The sequence below is a fragment of the Barbus barbus genome (genome assembly GCF_936440315.1).
Source record: "Barbus barbus genome assembly, chromosome: 14".
Lineage (NCBI taxonomy): Eukaryota > Metazoa > Chordata > Actinopteri > Cypriniformes > Cyprinidae > Barbus > Barbus barbus.
In genome coordinates this window covers 2,579,655-2,601,331 of record NC_136742.1, presented here as the reverse complement: position 1 = coordinate 2,601,331, position 21,677 = coordinate 2,579,655, and the positions used below count along the sequence as shown (strand labels likewise).

The 21,677-nt window shown below is 38.4% G+C and overlaps 1 protein-coding gene across 8 annotated transcripts in view; it reads right to left on the bottom strand.

The window, feature by feature from the left end:
* akap7 (A-kinase anchoring protein 7) overlaps positions 1 to 21,677 on the bottom strand; it is a 41,984-nt gene extending 20,307 nt beyond the window's left edge. For 2 of the 8 annotated variants that reach the window (XM_079434130.1, XM_079434134.1), the window contains exons 1-7: positions 21,224 to 21,677; positions 20,408 to 20,548; positions 19,008 to 19,150; positions 17,944 to 18,080; positions 16,818 to 16,978; positions 15,518 to 15,630; positions 11,399 to 11,546 (exon numbers count right to left, since the gene is read on the bottom strand). In XM_079434130.1, coding sequence (XP_079290256.1) covers positions 11,399 to 11,546; positions 15,518 to 15,630; positions 16,818 to 16,978; positions 17,944 to 18,080; positions 19,008 to 19,150; positions 20,408 to 20,548; positions 21,224 to 21,470 — 1,090 coding nt within the window. In that variant the 5' untranslated portion in view covers positions 21,471 to 21,677. Of the gene's footprint in view, positions 1 to 4,715; positions 5,472 to 11,398; positions 11,547 to 15,517; positions 15,631 to 16,817; positions 16,979 to 17,943; positions 18,081 to 19,007; positions 19,151 to 20,407; positions 20,549 to 21,223 lie in introns of those variants that run through there. The other 6 variants (XM_079434132.1, XM_079434136.1, XM_079434133.1 and 3 more) reach the window with 6 other exon arrangements.

Below are 21,677 nucleotides of genomic sequence, written 5' to 3'. Positions count from 1 at the left end.
GCGCAACTTCTTGTCCAGGCCCTGGTTGTTTCTAGACTGGACTACTGCAATGCTCTTCTGGCTGGTCTGCCATCAAACGCAATCAAACCTCTACAAATTATTCAGAATGCAGTGGCACGACTTGTCTTCAACGAGCCCAAAAGAGCGCATGTTACACCTCTCTTCATCTCCTTGCACTGGCTACCAGTGGCAGCTCGCATCCAGTTCAAGTCACTGATGCTTGCGTACAGATCTACCACAGGCTCTGCACCCTCCTACTTCCACTCACTATTACGAACCTACATCCCCTCCAGAAGTCTGAGATCTGCTAGTGAGCGACGCCTTGTGGTACCATCACAGAGAGGCTCAAAATCACTCTCCAGAACATTCTCGTTCACCATTCCTGGCTGGTGGATTAATCTTCCCACCCCTATCCGGAACGCCGGATCTCTGGCAACCTTCAAGCAACAACTGAAAACTCATCTCTTTCGGCAGTACTTGACTTCATCCTAAACTCAAAAAAAAAAAAAAAAAAATGTCCCTCTATCTTTCTCTCCACCTACTAGCTTGTACTTATTTGAACAATGACTGAGACTTGGTGTTACGAGCACTTCCTCTGTCTGACTGCCTCTTCAAGATGAATCGCTTTTTGTATTCCCCAATTGTAAGTTGCTTTGGATAAAAGCGTCTGCCAAATGACTAAATGTAAATGTAATGTAAATGTACTCTGTATTATGACCCCTTAAAATAAAGGGTTACTGATTAGAGTCATTAGTGCTGCTGTGTGCCGGTCCAGATCCTACATGCTGCTAGTCTGACTATATTGTTAGTCAAAGTCTCTTGCGTCAAAGGAAGTCATCTTTACTTTGACAACCATCAGCAGCAACTCTTGACTGAAACTACTCTTTGCATGTGAAGTGAGTAAACCACACCTTCACTGAAGACTGAACAGATGTTGATATGGTGGCTATATGCTAATGAGTTGATCTTTATTATTATGTCATAATTGCTGTTTAACTGAGAGGATGTCTGAGTTCAGTATGTGGAAAAGCACATCTTACTATGAAAGAGCAAGGCGACCTGTTCCCTCACAGTGTTTGACAGTAAGCCACAGTGAGCAGCAGAATGCGTGTCAGTCGAGGATTCAATTAGAGCTTCCTCTGAACGTATTGATCAGCAGGAGACGCTGAGAGACAGTCCAAAACATGAATACACTCATGAATTACACACTCATCTGTCCACACTAACACACACTCACAGCCAATGACAGTGGATAAAATAAACGGTTGGCCAGTAGCTTCATTACAACCTAATAAATAAAACTATTTTAGGGCTGCAATGAACAACTATATAATAATTGATTATTTATTCGGTTAATTGGATAAAATTCCAAATGTTAATTCCAAAATCATTTTAATAAGAAATAATTCATTTAAATGCATAAATTAAAAATGTTATTTCACATCCAGAGCTCGGTAGATTACTTACAAAATTGTAGTCTGTTACTGATTACACGATGAAAACTGTACTTACAGCTACATCTCAAAACATTTGAATATTGTGAAAAAGGTCAGTATTTTTTTGTCACTCATTTCAGAAATTAAAACCCATATATTATATATATATTCATTTACACATAGAGTGAAATATTTCAAGCCTTTATTTCTTGAAATTTTGATGATTATGGCTTACAGATAATGAAAACCCAAAATTCAGTGTCTCAGAAAATTAGAATATTACATAAGATCAATAAAAAAAGGATATTTTAAACAGAAATGTCAGGCTTCTGAAACATATGCTCATTTCTATGCACTCAATACTTGGTTGGGCCTCCTTTTGCATGAATTACTGCATCAGTGTGTCGTGGCATGGAGGTGATCAGCCTGTGGCACTGCTGAGGTGTAATGGAAGCCCAGGTTGCTTTGATAGCGGCCTTCAGGTCATCTGCATTGTTGGGTTAGTCCAAATCATCACTGACTGTGGAAACTTCACACTGGACTTCAAGCAGCTTGGGTTCTGTGCCTCTCCACTCAAATGCAAAATTTACTTTCATCTGAAAAGAGGACTTTGGAGCACCGAGCAACAGTCCAGTTCTTTTTCTCCACAGCCCAGGTAAGACGCTTCTGACGTTGTCTCTGGTTCAGAAGTGGCTTGGTAGCCCTTTTCCTGAAGACGTCTGAGCGTGGAGACTCTTGATGCACTGACTCCAGCTTCAGTCCACTCCTTGTGAAGCTCTCACAAGTGTTTGAATCAGCTTTGCTTGACAGTATTCTCAAGCTTGCTTGTGCACCTTTTCCTACCCAAATTCTTCCTTCCAGTCAACTTTGCATTTAATATGCTTTGATACAGCACTCTGTGAACAGCCACAGCTTTCAGTAATGACCCTCTGTGACTTACACTCTTTGTGGAGGGCGTCAGTGTTCATCTTCTGGATCATTACCAAGTCAGCAGTCTTCCCCATTATTGTGGTTTCAAAGAACAAGAGATAGCCAGAATTTATTCTGTAGAGATGGTCATTAATTGAAACTCATGTAAATATTCTAATATTTTGAGATACTGATTTTTGACTTTCATGAGCTGTAAGCTCTAATCATCAAAATTAAAACAAAAAAAACTTTTGAAATGTTTTACTTTACATGTAATGAATCTAAAATATATGAAAGTTTCACTTTTTGAAATAAGTTACAAGAGAAAATGAAAATTTTCATAATATTGTAATTTTTTGAGATGTACCTGTACTAATGGGATCTAGGTTACTCATTTGTGGTAATGTATTTAACTACTTTTTAGATTACTTGCTAGTAGACGTGTAGTAGCAAAGTTACTTACTGTTAGTAGAATGTCTAAAGTGGACTATCCAAATAAAGTGTTACCAAATTTGGTTTTGGAAATTCGTTTATACATTGGATAAAGACTATTTATAATGAACCCAAGGCATCAGTTGTAACGAATGGAAAATTATCACATAGCTTTGTACTACAAAGAGGTACTAGACAAGGATGTCCTCTATCTCCTTTATTGTTCGCTATTTTCATCGAGCCACTGGCAGCGGCACTTCACCAAAATGTAAATATACAAGGCATATCTATTGGAAATATGGAACATAAAATTCATTTGTATGCAGATGATATATTGTTGTATCTTCGAGATCCAGCTAATTCATTAACGGAACTTAGCGGAAGACTATATCATTATATTGACAGATTTCTGATTATACTATATACTGGACAAAATCAACGATACGCTCAGTACCAGCTAATTCATGGAATCCTCCATCCCAATCCTTATTCTCATTAACTTTTAGAGATCATTTGAAATATCTGGGTGTAATAATTTCTTCAAATCTTTCAGCAATTATTCAGTTAAATTATTCTCCGGTATTAACGGGAATTAGTAATGATTTAAAACGTTGGAATACTTTGCCTCTTTCTTTAATAGGGCGAATAGCAAACGTCAAAATGAAAATCCTCCCTCAGATTAATTATTTCTTTTCAATGGTTCCTATCTTTAAATTCTGTTATATCTGGTTTTATTGGAAAAATAAGAAAGTCAGAATTAGTTTGTCAACTTCACAATAAATAAATAAATAAATAAATCACAGGGGGGTTTAGATGCTCCAAATATTTTTAATGTACTATACAGCAAATCAGTTACAATTGCTTATTAAGTGGATACATATTAATTCAGATAATGAAGGATATTAAATTAGGTGATCTACCTTTTATTGGAACATCCATTAAAAAACATAACTGTTTTAAGAATAAATTAATAAAACTTGGTGGAAAATACAAAATATAACTAATTCTTCAATGGACCCATGTATACATCCTATTTGGTATAATCCTGATTTTTATTTTAACAAGAGACCTCTTTGTTTTAGTAAGAAGTCAATGTGGCATAACTCATCTACATAATTTATTGTGTGATAATAAGTTTATTTCCTTTAAAGATTTAACGTCTCATTATGCCATTTCCAAGGGAGAATTTATTCACTATTTACATATAAAGGAAGTAATCAGAAGTAAAGTGAATATTAAGCACAATACGCTTCTGTATTGGAACTCAGATCAGAACACTTGCACCATCAAATAATTTATTAAAATGCTATCTAAATTATATAAACTATTACTCAGTATAGATAATTTGATGTATCTCCCTATTGAAAAGTGGGACTCGGATGCATCTTTTCTTATGATGTTAATATATGGACACAAATTTGTAAAAAATACTTTTTCTATGATTAATAATTCCAATTAACAACTTATTCAATACAGGAGAGTACATATTACACAATATATAAAAAACACATAAAATGGGTAATACCAATTCACCCATTTGTGTTCAATGTAATCTTGGTAGTACAGACACCTTCACTCTTTATGGTATTGTACTCCTGTAATCTTTGGTCTGGGGTTATAGACAAATTGCACATGGTACTCGATATAGAAATACCTTTATCTCCGTCGTGCTGTTTATTAGGATTATGCTTGGAGATGGATGTTCCACCACATCATGTAAAATTGGTTTACATTGCTCTATAGCTAAAAAAGCTATTCTCCAACATTGCATTAAATAATGTATTATTAGATCACATGGTAATGGAAAGGATGGCTGCTGTAGCTAGGAAGAGATCCTTTCTGGAATTGTGGCCACCTCTTATTTTATTTTGGATTAGAGGAGTGATTCATGTATGTATGTATATGTTTTTTCCCCCTTCTTTTTCATCTTTTCTTTTTGTGTGTGAAAATAATATAAGGTATTCAGAAAATCTCTGGAAGGCAGGGCTTTGTGTTCCTTAATTTATACAATTTAGGTATCATTAATTATATAAATCGCAAAACTGACGTTGTATATTGGTATTTGAACATTATTGTATGTTTTTATTATTATTATTTATTGTGTAGTGATGTTAAATGTATATAAATTCTACTCAGCGGTTTTCAACAACATAATAATATTGTTGAAACATGAAGGCTTCTCAGCCCGACTGAAACATCGACCCATTATAGATTGATTATTTTTGGGTGCATTTAAATGTAGCTATTTTTATACAGACAGAAAATCCACTATCTACTACAGAAGCCATCAATATTTTGTGTTCCCTAAAGATTTTGACCTCAGTGGAAATGAATTAACCCACCTAAACAAAAGCATGAGAGACAGACACTGACTGACCTCGATGACCACTAACCAAGTCAAACGTCATTCTTTCAGATGTCAGTGGTGCTGATAGCAAATGATCATAGCTTTACTGCAGTGATTATGATATTTGGCACAAACTCGTATCAAAATGTTGCAAGAGACAAAGACTGTCTGTACAGAATAGTGTACAAAAACTAAGACCAGTTCAAAGAACAGCACAGAGGCTTTGAGACGAGAAACAGAAGCACCACTGACCTCTAGTGCCTTCATGTGCATTATCACCGTGCGCTTCCCACAAACCCTTTCCATCAGGATAAACTCAAGGGAACAAAACAAGCCCACATGTGACCCTGCAGCACAAGACCAGTCATCAGTAACACAGGTATATTTGTAGCAATAGCCAACAATACAGTGTATGAGTCAAAATTATACATTTCTCTTTTATGCCAAAAATCATTAGGATATTAAGTAAATACCATAAATATATCAGAACTTCATTTTTGATTAGTAATATGCATTGCTAAGAACTTCATTTGAACAACTTTAAAGGAGATTTTCTCAATATTTAGATTTTTTTGCTCCCTCAGATTCCAGATTTTCAAATAGTTGCATCTCAGCCTAATATTGTCCTCTCATAACAAACCATACATCAATGGAAAGATTATTTATTCAGCTTTCAGATGATGCATTAAAACAGATGGACCCTTATGACTGGTTTTGTGGCTCTGGGTCACATATGATCTCTAAATCTAGAGACCTAGAGAACACGATGAGATTTAGCAATGCCTAAAAGTCTAATATTGGAAATTCCCAACCAACCTACATTACTTTTTAACTAAAAATAATTTACAAAAAGAAATAGCTTAATTAGAATATGGAAATATCTGGTCCTTTACCTTCTGATCACACTGTTCATCCTCAGTATTTTTGTCTTGTTTTCCAGTGTGAATGTCTGAAGAGTCAAGATGCATTTACTCAGCGGCAGAAGATGATAAGTCTTGCTTTTTGTGAAATTGAGTTTATGACTAAAACGAACATATCTACCAATGGGCTCACAGAGCTTAATTAAAAGGATAAACAAGTGTTCATGCCCCATTGACAGATTGACAGATGTTCTTGTTTTATGCACAAACTAAAACAGACATAAACAGAGATGTTAGTGCTCCACACAGAGATCTGATCTGATCATCATCAGTCTGTCTGGAGTAACATGAAGAAACAGAGCAAACTGAGACTCAAGCCAGAAGACTAAACCATGTTATAGCTGCTGAAAATACTAAAACTTTCACTCAGTACTGTATATAACACTTATGGAGTGCCTGATGTGAGGAATAATATAAATACAGTAGATATCTAAAATCCATCTTCAACTCTAATATGTCAAAAAATAAAGCATGAATTTTGAATCTGATGATAACATCTTTACGTAACATTCGTTTACATGGAGAGGGCGATCAAAATGTTTAGGCTTCACCTTTCAGGACATGTGACACATAGTTAAAGCTGGATTAAAGAGTTTGTGCCCTACTACTGTCATCTAATGGAACTACAAACAGTAAACCTAAGCAAACGGCCCGTTTCTCACGACACACCTCCCCCAACTCAAGCATCACAAACACAGTCTCAACAGGTAAAAGTTGGCTACTTTCAATAAAAGGTCCAACATGTTAGGAATACCTTTAACTTGAAGTTTAGCATATCTGTCCAGAAACTCCACAAGTTTGTCATAATCCAAAATATTCCATCAAATTCTTTATCTTGTAAAAACACTGTCCGTGTTTACCTTTGTTTTACCCTGTTGACTGTCTGTGTGTATTTTGTAAGTTTTTGAATTTGCTTGCACTTCTGTAACAGAATCTGAATATGTTTTTCCACACAGCTAAACACTATACAGTTCCTTTCACACAGTAATACCAGTAAATTGCCGTAAAAGTACCGGAACGACTTTCCCGGTAAATTAAAAAATGCTCTGTTCACACAGGCAACGTTCTGTCTTTTTTCCGGTAAAGCACCATTCACACATCGCTTTCAAATTACGTGTGACGTCATTAAACGACCGCACCTCCCGATGTTGTGTTTGTAAACATGGAGGGGTATGCACGATCAGATGCTTTTATTTTTGTGTCAAAGCAGCGCTTTAGGCCCAGAGACCTCTGCTGCGTCCCAGTTCGCCTACTCTTACTATGCCCTAAACGTATGTGCTCTTTTGGTGAAGAAAAAGTACATACTTTTGAGTTTGTAGCAGAATAGTAGGCAAGCTTTGGGACGTAATACTTCATCATACCTGCATCATTAACAGATGCTCTGTTGCTTAGTTACGTGCATCCTGTAACTGTTTAAACTGCCCTGTCAATCATCTTGTCACAGTTAACATCATCCACTTGTCGTTTAATTTGATTTCCTACCGTATTGGAGAGAAATGAAAGGTCTTTCAATCCGAGAACACTTAAAATTTAACTTAAAAATAAGCATTTAAAAGTTAATGACGAAACGTATAATTATAAAAGTTCACAATGTTGTAGGTGAAATATAACATGGATAACATTAATTAAATATTTTTTCATCAGGTTGGACATTGATTATTTATCACTCAAACCCCTGTCCGTTGGTCTCGCATATGGGCCATGTTTGTAGTTTTTTAACACTTTTTATGCGTGTTTGTAGTTCTAAACGAATCCTCATCCACCGCGCAATGTGTTGTGGGCAATATTAGCCGTTAAAGTATGCATTGATCTGCACTTTGAATTCTAACCGGAAGTAGTAAACCATCCAGGAATCTTTGGCATACTCTTTTCAACAATTTGGGAAATAGTAATTCTATTTTCGAATACTATTTAGGACAGATAGTATGCGAATTGGACTTCAAACCAAACTAGACAGCGTGGAGTAAATCCATCATCTGCGTCAGAATGTCACGATTAGCCCAGAGCCACTGAATTTGAATTTCCTTGGTTCTGGATCAGCCCAGAGTACGTCTTACGTCAGTGTGTTCTGAACTCATTCATGCTCATACCGGTAATCTTCATTCTGCGTTCACACACAGCATCATTCCAGCAATTTACTGCTAATGTAACAACTTCTCAAACCAGTAAATTGCTGGAACGAATTCAAGAATTCTCTTTACGGCAATTAACCGGTAATTTTCCAGTAAAGTCTATATGTGTGAAAGGGGCTTCTGGCTCCGCCTGGTACAGTAGCCACGCCCCATAGGGGCCCGCGTGATCGGGGACATCTGTTCAGCGGTGTTTGCAAATATTTTCGGATTATTTCTATAGTACTAGTAATTAGTAGTGTTACTGGATAGATGTTATAAAGGGGTCATCGGATGCCCAAGTTGGTATGATTCTTTAGGGTCTTAATGAAAAGCTAGTGATGCTAGATTTTTATTTTCGTTAAAAAAAAGTGTTTCTCCTTTGATGCTCGAAAACGTTTAGTAGAAAGTACTCTTCTATCAGTATTGGATTATGGTGATATCATTTATATGCATGCACCTGAGAATGTTTTGGAAAAACTGGATGTAGTTTATCATGCTGCTTTACGATTTGTCACTGGTACAAGTGTCCGTACACATCACTGTAATTGATTTGAAATGACAAACTGGACTTCCTTGTGCTTAAGGAGAAAAAAAACATGTGGGTAAATTACCACAGTATATATGTAGGTTGCTGACATATTGCACAAATATTAATAACACCAGAGCAACAGATAAACTTTTACTTAAGATGCCGTTTTTTCATACAGAGATAGGTCGTTCTGCTTTTTCTAATTATGCTCCGTATGTGTGGAATGAGTTTCAAGCTATGTTACATAGAATCTGTACCATCTCTTGATACGTTTAAAAATATTTTCAAGTCTGTTTATATAGAATAGTGTACATGTTTTAATAACTGACTAGGATTTGCATTGTTTTTTTCTAGAAAATGATGTTTTACATTTATCCATTGTGTGGTGATGTCTGTTTCTTTGTAATTGTGTCCTTTGCTGCCTATCTTGACCAGGGCTCCCTGGTAGAAGAGATATTGTATCTCAATGGGACCTTCCTGGTAAATAAATAAATAAATAAAAAAAGTCTATTACATACTTTGATAAAAATTTCTCAGTGGTAGTGTAAAACAACACCCTTTTTACCCTGTTTTCAACAAGCCGCTTCAGTCTATGTTCCTTTAAATGCTAATGAGCTCTGCTGACCCCGCCCCTCTCTTCCGTGGATTGACAAGCTGTTCTCGTGAGACTGTTGACTTTAGTTCTGTAGATGAAGCTGGATCACGAATGATTCGCGCGAACATAGACGCATTTAGGTAGATTGGGGTGCATTCCCTTCAAAAACAAACTAATCCTCTGCGTCTTCAGCAGCTCAGATGTCAGGAGTAAGTGACGACTGCTGTGTTCATTATTACATCCAACAACAAAACACCTCAATCACTTAATCAGAGACATTCTGGTCTACACCTGCTCTGGCGTTGGACTGTTCACAGCTCACTCAGGGCGGGTCTAAGGTTAAACGCTACTGTCAATCAACAGCCGTGGGAGGGTCTTGTGCCTGTGTGACGTCACACTTACAGGCATCTCGAACGGCTCGATGTGAGAAAGGGGAAATGATTTAACGAGATAAAAAAAACATTGGGTGGATCTTTATCATTATAGGGTGGTTGTGAACACACACTGCCAACACACATTTCAATTCAAACAACTTGTAAAAGTGCATGTAGCATCCGATGAACCCTTTAAAATAACAGGAACATGATGGATTAGTGTTACATCAGCCCTCCCTCCATCAATTTCATTTGCAAACCAACGCCATTTATTATTATTACAAGACCGTCCTGCAAAGCTACATGAAAAACTACGTGCAACTGTAGCAAGGAAAAAAGTTTTAAATGCAAAGTATGGTCAGACCTAGTTAATAGAAGTTAATTGAGAAATAAAATCTATTTATAACACTATTTTTGAAGGCATTCTCACTTTACAGCATTTAACTTTGCAGGAGGTTTCTTGATGCGTCTTGGAGACAGTTCTTCTGGATTTAGTCTGTCTCAGTTTGTTCTGTTTCTTCATGTTATTCCAGACAGACTGATGATGATCAGATCAGATCTCTGTGTGGAGCACTGGCTGCTGTCAGACAAAAATCTCACTGGATTATTACAATTAATGGAAAAATAATGTTTGGAAATGTAAACTGATATTTCCTACTGACACACTACAGCAAAAGATAGAAATAACTGACTTAACATTTTTTAGCTGCTGAAAATACTAGTGCCTAAGACTTTCGCACAGTACATTTATACAGTGCCTTGCAAAAGTATTCACACCCCTTCATTTTTTTTTTTTTTTTTTTTTTTTTTCTTCACATTTTGTTACGTTGCTGCCTTATGTTAAACTGCTTTAAATTACTTTTTTCCACATCAATCTACACTCCATACACCATATTGACAGCAAAAACAGAAGTTTCACAACTTCGTAAATTTATTAAAAATAAAAAAACTGGAATAAGTACATTGCATAAGTATTCATACCCTTAACTGAATATTTAGCTGAAGCACCTTTACATCTTCAAGTTTTTTAGGTTTGATACGACAAGCTCTGCTCATCAGCATTCGGCAATTATCTGCCATTTGTCTCCTCACCTCTTCACCTCTCAAGCTCTGTCAGGTTGGATGGGGGCAGATGCACATTTTCAGGTTTATACAGAAATATTTAACCAGGTTTAATCCCAGGCTGTAGCTGAGCCAGAAAAAAACTCACTCACCGCCTTTAAAAAATGCATTGAAATCTACAGACAAATAAAGTGCAATAAATAATAAACACTTAAATGTGTATTTTGGATGTTTTATTTGCACTAGCCCAAAAAACACACATTATGGAAGCAAAATAGACAAACATCTCAAAAAACAACAACGACAACAAAACAATGGTTTTGCCTGCAGTGTCTCGTCTTAAAAAATACTTATTCAGTACTGAGGTATATTTCACAGAACTATGAAATGAAAGCGTCTGCAAATGACCTGCAAACCTGAGCCCAAATTACATAAGCAGAAACCTAGATGTGCTCTACAGCAGTGCTTCTGAACTGACTTTACTTCAGGATCCAGAGCAAACACGAGAACTGAAGTGTGGAGAAGAGCAGACGTGATCAAACACAGGTGAATACTGTATATCAGCAGTGTTTCTCCTCTTTCACTCAGTCACGTCCGTGACCGGTCAGTCCAGAAGCACTGGTTCACACATTACTGATGCACAGTGCGAACTATCTGTGAGAGCATGCTGATGGGTTACTCACTGAAGCTGACGCTCTTCTCGCGGTGGTAGTATCCATCTGCGCTCTTTTTCTTCAGCATGGAGCACAGGTCCACTCTACACACGCATTCGTCTCCAAACACACGGCCCTTAAACTCGGAGAACAGCGCCGGATCCAGCTTCTTAACGCCCTGCGAAGACACATGCACACGTCACACAGTAATCTAGAGCAAACAGAAGGACTGGCGAGGGAAGAGAGAGTACAGTAGGGGTGGAAGCGTCTGTCGTGGCTGATAACCTCAGCAGGAAGCGTGTCCTGCGGGAAGATTATAGACGCGCCTCCTATCTGTGTCCTCCACATGAAGAAGAAGCACCCTCACGCTGTACTGTCTGTCTGTCACATACACACTACACACACGTTTGTTTTGGTGAATTGTAGGGACTCTCCATAGGTGTAATGGTTTTTATACTGTACAAACTGTATCTATCACCCTACACCTAAACCTACCCCTTACAGGAAGATTTCTGCATTTTTACTTTACACACTCATACACATACACACACACACACACACACACTGACAGACACAGAGACAGATACACACTCACACACACACACACACACACACACACTCTCGCTCTCTCTCTCTCACACACACACACACTGACAGACACAGAGACAGATACACACACACACACACACACTGACAGACACAGAGACAGATACACACTCATACACACACACACACTCTCGCTCTCTCTCTCTCACACACACACACACACACGTTCACGCTCACACACACACTGACAGACACATAGACAGATACACACACACACACACACACACACACACACACTCATACACACACACACACACACACACACACACAAGCTCTCAAATTCAAATGAGCTTTATTGGCATGACTTGCACAGTATTGCCAAAGCATTGTCCATTACATGAATAAGGAACAAACGATTATATAATACATAAAACAGAACAGATCTGTAAAATAATTAAGTACATGCATTCTTTCTTTTTTTCCACAAACAAGAAACATATCTAAGACATTGCTTTACAAAAAAAAAAAAAAAAAAAAACACCTTTGTACAACATGTAAGAAATGATCTTCAGTTTTGTCCACTGGCTGATAGTCTTAATGTGTGACAGGCTGAAACATCTTGCTGCTGTTATCATTTTGGGATTTTCCCCTAAAATTTGACTTAATATTTCTGCATTTGATAATGCCATAAAATTTGGTTTAATTAGTTGTAATTTGTTGAAATATGCAGATCTGATGTTGTGACAGTAATCACAGTGCAGTAAGAAATAGTCCTCTGTTTCCAGCTCTTTCTGCGAGCACAGTGAACACAGTCTCTGTTCTCATGCCGTCCTCTCTCTATAGCCAGACAGTGATCACTCAGTCTGTACTTCGTTAGTGTCTTTCTTCATTTGTGATCTTTTACACAGCTCAGGTATTCTGCTGGTTTGTAGTCTCTTTTCAGGTGTAGATACAGCTCCATCTTCTTTTGTATTTTAGTAGCATCTTTCCATACAGTGCAATTGGTTAGATTATTGCTTTTAGAATTTTTAGCCAGGTTTTAATTGGAATTTGATACTGAATTGTATTTTTGATCATGTAGAAGACTCTCAGTGCCTTTGCTTTCAGTGCATTCACAGCCAGATTGAAGTTTCCTGTTGAGCTGATTTTTAGTCCCAGATAGATGTATTCATGGGTGTGTTGGAGGACCAGGTTTCCTGCTCAGAAAGTGTATTTATTTCCCATGTTTGACATGATGTCGAGGAGCTGTTGTAGTCCCTCTTTTGTTTTTGACAGAATGACTAAATCATCTGCAAAGAGGAGACATTTGATTTCTGATTCAGTTAGGGTTGGGCCGGGGGCAGTCCAATTGTTTAATTCTTTGGCTAATTCATTTATATACAGTGGTGTGAAAAACATTTGGCCACACTTTAGGCCTGATTACTGCCACACCTGTTCGCAATCAAGAAATCACTTCAATAGGACCTGCCTGACAAAGTGAAGTAGACCAAAAGATCCTCAAAAGCTACACATCATGTTGAGATCCAAAGAAATTCAGGAACAAATGAGAAAGTAAGTAATTGAGATCTATCAGTCTGGAAAAGGTTATAAAGCCATTTCTAAAGCTTTGGGACTCCAGCGAACCACAGTGAGAGCCGTTATCCACAAATGGAGAAAACATGGAACAGTGGTGAACCTTCCCAGGAGTGGCCGGCCGACCAAAATTACCCCAAGAGCGCAGCGACGACTCATCCAAGAGGTCACAAAAGACCACACAACAACATCTAAAGAACTGCAGGCCTCACTTGCCTCAGTTAAGGTCAGTGTTCATGACTCCAGCATAAGAAAGAGACGGGGCAAAAATGGCCTGCATGACAGAGATCCAAGACGAAAACCACTGCTGAGCAAAAAGAACATAAAGCTCGTCTCAGTTTTGCCAGAAAACATCTTGATGATCCCCAAGACTTTTGGGAAAATACTCTGTGGACTGACGAGACAAAAGTTGAACTTTTTGGAAGGTGTGTGTCCCATTACATCTGCCGTAAAAGTAACACAGCATTTCAGAAAAAGAACATCATACCAACAGTAAAATATGGTGGTGGTAGTGTGATGGTCTGGGGCTGTTTTGCTGCTTCAGGATCTGGAAGACTTGCTGTGATAAATGAAACATGAATTCAGCTGTCTACCAAAAAATCCTGAAGGACAATGTCCGGCCATCTGTTCGTGACCTCAAGCTGAAGCGAACTTGGGTTCTGCAGCAGGACAATGATCCAAAACACACCGGCAAATCCACCTCTGAATGGCTGAAGAAAAACAAAATGAAGACTTTGGAGTGGCCTAGTCAAAGTCCTGACCTGAATCCTATTGAGATGCTGTGGCATGAGCTTAAAAAGGCGGTTCATGCTCGAAAACCCTCCAATGTGGCCTATAGGCGTAATGGTTTTTAAACTGTACAAACTGTATTTGCCCTCACAGGAAACTGTGCATTTCTACTTTCCCCCCAAAAAATGATTTATAAGCGTTTTGAAAAGTGGGGACATGGGGCAATGTCCTCATAAGTCACCTTCTCCTTGTAATACCTGTGTCATTATACAAATTTGTGTCCTCATTTGTCACAAAAACATGTGCACACAGACACACACACACTCTGACACACCACCACCTTTCTTCATAAACAAACAGAGTTTCAGTCCCTCTTTCCAGCCGCAGTCTCTTTCATTCTAATGGAGAAGAGCAGCGTGAACATTTGGTTAAACATCTCCTGTTTGATAGAAAGTGGAAGCACATGAGGTTGATTGAGGAGACTCTTTAAAGTGTCCGGTGGATTGTGGGAAGGTTAACGCTGTGTAATGCGTGTTTGATTTGATTGTGGTGGACTGATGAGAAGATCTGGCGTCAGGTCTCAACCCTCACTGTCTGAACAGACAGAATCAACATCAACACCTGACAGTGAATTATTATTACAACTTCAAATAGCTGTTTTCTATGTGAATATCTATTAAACTGTCATTTATTTCTGTGATCTGCAGCTGTATTTTCAGCATCATTACTCCAGTCTTCAGTGTCACATGATCTTCAGAAATCATTATAATATACTGATTTACTGATCAACAAACATTTCTGATTATTATCAATGTTGAAAACACAATATTTTTGTTAAAAATCATGATGGGTTTTTTTCAGGATTCTTGGATGAATAGAAAGTTCAAAAGAACAGCATTTATTTGAAATAGAAATATTTTGTAAATGCATTCACTGTCACTTTTGATCAGTGTTTACCAACGATAGTGTATTTAATCAAAAGCTTTCAAAATTAAAATGATAATGAAAAACATGACAAACTTATTCAGTCTATTTATCTACAGATAGACCATATTATTTGACTATCACAAATAAATAAATAACTGTTATATTGTGGTAAAAACAGCTTTAATGCTTTGGTTCTCATTCAGAAGAAACTGAACTTTGTTTATGTGAAAAGGAAAGAGTAAGATGTCAAACTTAAACTTAATTTCCATAATGCAACTGAAAAACTCTGTAGTATTTGCTTATGATTAGATCAATCAAACACAACCTCCTTCTTCAGCGCACACACACACACACACACACAGGAGTCCTCCTCACCTGCTTGCGTAGTTTAGGTGCTCGAGAGAGTTTGAGGAACGTCAGATGAGGTTTGAATGCTTTGTCATCTCCAGACGCGATGCCTCGCTCCTCAAACGCCTTCCTGATGCTCTCTGGGTGGAGAGAAACAACACTCAGCCTCAGAGAGACAGATGCATCCTGGGATAGTCTATTTACAGCCTCCGCGGCCAGACCCGAGACTACTCCACTGTCCTCAATGTAAGACAAGACCATGATCAATACAGTGAGAGAGAGACCGTTAGCAGCCGAGCTCTCAGGATCTGTCTGCATCTGAATCTTCAACACACTTCACTGGGGTTTTCAGGAAGCATCCAAAATACTGTGCTCATGTAATTATCAGCCAGTGTTTGTTTCTCTTACGGTCATATCAATCTGATTAAGCCAATACTGGAAGCACTGCGATACTGGAAATCTAAATTCAGTTTGATTCATTTGATTTATGTTGGTAAATGCTGAATATGTTATGAAAGCTGCAGACAGCTGTAACAATCAAACACATTCACAGCCAGTGTTGGGGGTAACACATTACAAATAACGCGTGTTACGTACTCAGAATACTTTTTCAAGTAACTAGTAAAGTAAGGCATTATTTTTACATTTCAATTATAAAATACACTCCAAAAATAAATGGTGCTATATAGCACTAAAAGTGGTTCATTGGCTCATAATCATAGGGGAACCACTTTTGGTGACATTAATGACTTCATATGCAGCTGCGTATAAAGTCATGATGAATCATTATGAAGATGCATTTAACATTATTCACAGGGTTTGACCATGATGCCTTGCAAACATGGACAACAGGACAGTCACACGACATTTGGTTTGGGGTGTTTACACAAATACCCCAATGTGTAATGCAATATTACTGTAACCATAATCAAATATTAAATCAATGCATCTGAATTTTCATTCTTCACAAAAGAAGATATTTTGAAGAAAGCTGATAATCAAACAGTTTTAAACTCTAGTAGCATTCACTGTTAGGACAAAAAACAGACATTTTGTGTTCCACTAAAGTTCTGGAATGACATGAAGGTGAGTAAAGGATGACAGAATGATCATTTTTGAATTAACTATCCAGTTGAACTGTATTACATGCATTAGATATTTGTACGTATATCTGCATCATCAGCCATAATATTGCATAAATAGTTAGCTATAAATTCTAAACTACAACTGTGATTTTTTTCCTCGAGCAATGTTGTGAGATTGGGTCGGGGCTATCAGTCTGAAGCACGAACACAGTGTACTGATGACCGCATGCAGAGTGGTGTACCTGCCATGAGCGCGAGCGTGGTCAGATGCTCTCCGTCTGCGATTTGAACGAAAGCCACTTCCTGTTTAAAGTGTCCGATTCCACAGAAGGGCAGGGTCAGCCTCCGGCCCCTCAGCAGTGCGTTCAGAGGCGACTCCAGCTCTGATAATGTAGACGCAGCGCTGCGCACACAAACACCACAAACATCCTGACAGTCAGGTCCTGCATGCTTCTGCCGTCACTCTTCCTCTTCCATTTAATCACAGATAATGAGAGCGAAGGCATGTCTTAATTACTGCTGTGGTGTGTGAGATGAATGCAGATCAGTGTGCGTTCTTGGCCTTTAAAAACATAATTCCAGAACAAAGACTGACCACACAAAAGAGAGTAAAAATATTACTATTATAATAATACTACTATTATAAACTTTCTTTTACTGAACTTAACTGTATCAACATTGAAGTGACTCAAGCTGAAATTAACCAATATTTGCCCCTGGACTTGATTCTTTTAACCTTGTAAGGGCAATTTTTATCATTACACTATTAAATGTTTCTGTTAAAAACTTCAATCGATCACAATGATAAGCCACTGTTTCTGCAAAACAGCAACTAAATGGAGTGTGAAGCTGCAGTATCATGATTGTCCATTATTGCTCTTGATATTGTAATAATGATTAATAGTAGGTTTTGTGGGGAAAAGCACATGAGATTCTGGCTACAGACAAATCAAGCTAAGAACCACTCCTGAATTTGTATATGGCTTTTTACGGATTAGAAAACAAAGGCTTCACATTGCTTATCATTTCAGTGGCATGACAAATAAAACTAACTAAAACTAGGATTAAATTAACGTGTGCGATCAATTATAATGCGCAACACTGCAAACCACGTGTAACAAGGAATCTGATTCAACGTGAGCAGATCTGCTGTAAATGTAATGTCGCAAACAACACGTTTGTGACGGCTGTAATAGATCTAACTTAATTGGGCATATTTTGACACCTTTTCTTGAATTTGGGGGCAACTTCCAAACCTGCTGCACACACAACATGTATAACACCAGCTTAGGGTGATTCACATGAAAGCGAAATACATGTGGCAAGATCTCTGCAGCGGTCACTGAGTGTGTGTGTGTGTGTTCTCACAGATCCAGCTGCTCCTGAGTGCTCAGGTGAGTCACCAGTAGAGTGATGTGTAGCGTGCCCACAGGTATCAGTGCTCGGGACAGACGAGAGTCCTTCTCCAGCAGCAGCTTCTGCACCTCCTCCACCGCCTGCTTGATCTGAAACACACAGAAACACACTCACGGCTCATGACGCAATCCAGTACTGAAACAAGCCACTTTTCAAAAGGAGGAGAAAACTTCACATCTCTTTTCTTCTTAAGGAAGCCAAGTGACACTTTTGGATTTGATTATCTCTGCTGTGCATGAAGCTGTCACAACCTACTCTATTAATCTAGAGTAGTATATATAGCAATTAATCTTTAATGAGCCGAAAAGAACGTACGTCTTATCTCTGTTCATCAATCTGCACTGGATACCAATAGCTGCTCGCATTAAATTCTATTTCCCCAATGAAAACGGTTCCACACAAAGCCACAGCAGAACCGTTGAGTGTCTCACAGAATGAATCGGTGTTTTAAACGAATCAACGATTCAATGATTCATTCACTGCATTCCATTCTGAGGGGCTCACCAGCTCCATGTTTCAATATTCAAAAGACTATTTTTAAAACATTAATCACATAGCATTCTTTATGCAATTGTAAACAGATCTAAACACCACTTCAGATGTAGCTTGTGTGCCTCTTTCTGCAGTGCAAAGCTTGTTTAGACTGATTTCATCCCATTGGTAACAGCTTATAGTGTCTTATTATAACTCAATTTATTGATTATATGTAAGAACTTGACATAAAAGATGATGCATGCCTCTAATAAGACTAGAGAAAACTGTCCTTATGAAGGTCAAAACACCCCAGGAAATCAATTCAAGGGAGTAAACACTGCTTGGTATTTCTGTCACCGCTGTGAACTGAGCACCGTTCACAGAATATGAAAAGAATGAGTTAGCTGTCCAAGACAGGCCTACACCAGCCAAGATGCCAGCACAAAAACAATTATCTAATTATCTGTATCGATAAACTCCCAGAAAACATAGAGATATTATTTATTGTCAGTATGGCACACCCCTATGAGCTTGACTCGTACCTCAGGGTTTGTGATTGGCACAGAGACAAAGTAGTTTGGGCGAGCAATCTCCTTCTTCTTCTTATCTCCATCTTCCTCCCCCTCCACTCGACTGCTGTCTCCTCTCTTACGCTTCTTCTTTGTGCTCGATTCTGCGCTGGAGACTGAAACACAAACAAGCATTCAGCCATCAGAGTAATGAAGCAGCGTCCAGCAGCATTCACACCGCACATTAAAAGAAATAGTATAAAACGAAACAGAATTGTGCATTATTTCTAGGTGACTAATTTGATGGACTCTTGTCACGTGAGTTGGTAAACTACACTACTGTTTGCATTTCAATTTGCTGCATTAGCAAACGAATAAATGCGTGATAGTGTTTCTATGACTTTCCAAAAGAGGGAAAACATTTGTCAGAGGAGAAAAATATGTGTCCCTGCAGCACACAAGCAGTCATCAGTAACACAGGTATATTTGACACTGTATGGGTCAAAATTATACATTTTTCTTTTATGCCAAAAATCATTAGGATATTAAGATCATGTTCCATGAAGATATTTTGTAAATATATCAAAACTTCATTTTTGATTAGTAATATGCATTGCTAAGAACTTCATTTGAACAACTTTAAAGGAGATTTTCTCAATATTTAGATTTTTTTGCTCCCTCAGATTCCAGATTTTCAAATAGTTTCAAATGATAAGAAACCATACATCAATGGAAAGCATATTTATTCAGCTTTCAGATGATGTAAAACATGTCAAATGTGCTGTGACTTCCTCAGCCGTTGCATTAGAAACACTGACTAGTTTTCTGTCATTTAATGCCAACGTAATATAAAAAGTATGTTGTCATGAATTCATGTTCAAAAAATGGTTATTTAACACAAAAAAATACACTGCTAGATTTAATAACTGTGGAAACGTGTCACAGTCTGTAAAAAGGCTCCATTGTCAAAATCTCAAGTCATGCTGGAGAACATGATTATCGGGTTCAGTTCACTCACAATTATGCTGCTATTCAGCTGTTCATCTGAACACCGATGCTGACATTTTCATTTGTAGTGAAAACATTAGCATCAGAAACAGGAGCATGTTCACTAGTCAGACTGTAAATCTAAGAATGTGAGCGCCATTGAGTTCATTTCTGAACTCCGCCGCACAGAGGAAACGCCAAAGCACCCAACAAATGTTTTATTCATAGCATGTAGCCAGCTGGGGCATTTGAATGCAAGAGCAGCTGCGGTACTAGGACGATCCACGCATCGCTTGCCAAGCAAACATCGTCCCTCAGCTCAGTGCCGCTTCATACAATGATTCCTCCGCCCGGAAGATGAGACGAGCCGACAGGAGCCGCTTCACACCGCCGCTTTAAAAGGTAAGTGAGCTCTGTTGTTGTTCTAGGAGCAAGTGTGCACTCACAGCCCAGCTCCTTCCAGACCTCTGTGTTCGTGAAGGGGAGCTCGGTCATCAGGCTGCAGGCGCTTTCTGCCTCCTTCTGCTTCTTCTTCTTGCCTGACACTTTCTTTGGCTCTTTCTTTGCTTTTTTGACCTTCTTGATTGCTACAAAGAAAAGAAAGAGAGCAAATAAGGACAGAAGCGTAACACTGCCGGTGCGTTGTGATAAATGACCTTCAGACTCATAGATGTTTGCATGCTGCAGGTTTTACATTGCACATCAAACCCAAACCAAATACATCAAATAATGTAGTACTGAGGCCGGATGATGCAGAACATTATTGCATGCTTGATTTCCTAGAGTTGAGTGAAAGTTTCCCAAAAAGTAAAATACTTGGGGGGGAAAAGTCTGCACGCTCCACCAAAAATCATATGCCAGATGAAAGCTTACTGAAAAAACAAGGCATTTCGTTTTTCAGTAAACTTATCTCGTATGTGATTTCTGGTGGAGCCTGCAGACTCCTGCAGACTAAAAATATGATTTGTCTATTGTTTTTGCTACCATATCCATGCTAATATGGTTGCATTTATTATTTGCATTCAGCATTGCGTTCCCTCCAGTCTAAGACTCAATCTATAAGACCTGACTTTATACCGCCACTAAAAATCACCAAAACACCTCTGAAATTAATAAAACTGATTTATAGTGTCAAAATACTATTTGTCACCACTGTATGTAGTTAGATAGTCTTAGTAAAATCAAATGATTTGGCATCTGTTCATTTAGTCAAATCTTGAGGTAAAGCACAGGACACGTGTGCAGTAGTGTGCATGTCTCACCCTTGGTAGTGTTCTTCTGTTGTGTAGTGATGTGTTGTTGTTGTTGTGTGGACACAGAGTTGTTGTTGAGCTCCTCCATGATGTTTGAGCGCTCTTCTGCACGCTGTCTCTGTGTCTCATATGACTGAGATCTGACACGCAGCTTCACCTGACCACACTTGATCACTTCTGAGGGCAGGTCTGCTTTAATCACAAGAGCCAGGCGCGTTAGTGCTCCTCTAGCGAACAGCACGTGGCGGCTGATCATGTCCAAACAAACCACACGGATGTCACAGATCGTTTCTGTGACAGCAAGTTATGTAGAGAATGTACGTGAGTGTAAATAATGTAATATAATAATCACGTAAAGAAGCTCTTGATCTTACAGTCCTGCCATTAAGTGCGTTACAGGATCAGCTTTCATGTTAAAAACAGAGCTTACCGTGTCAACACGACACACATGGTACGGACAGTC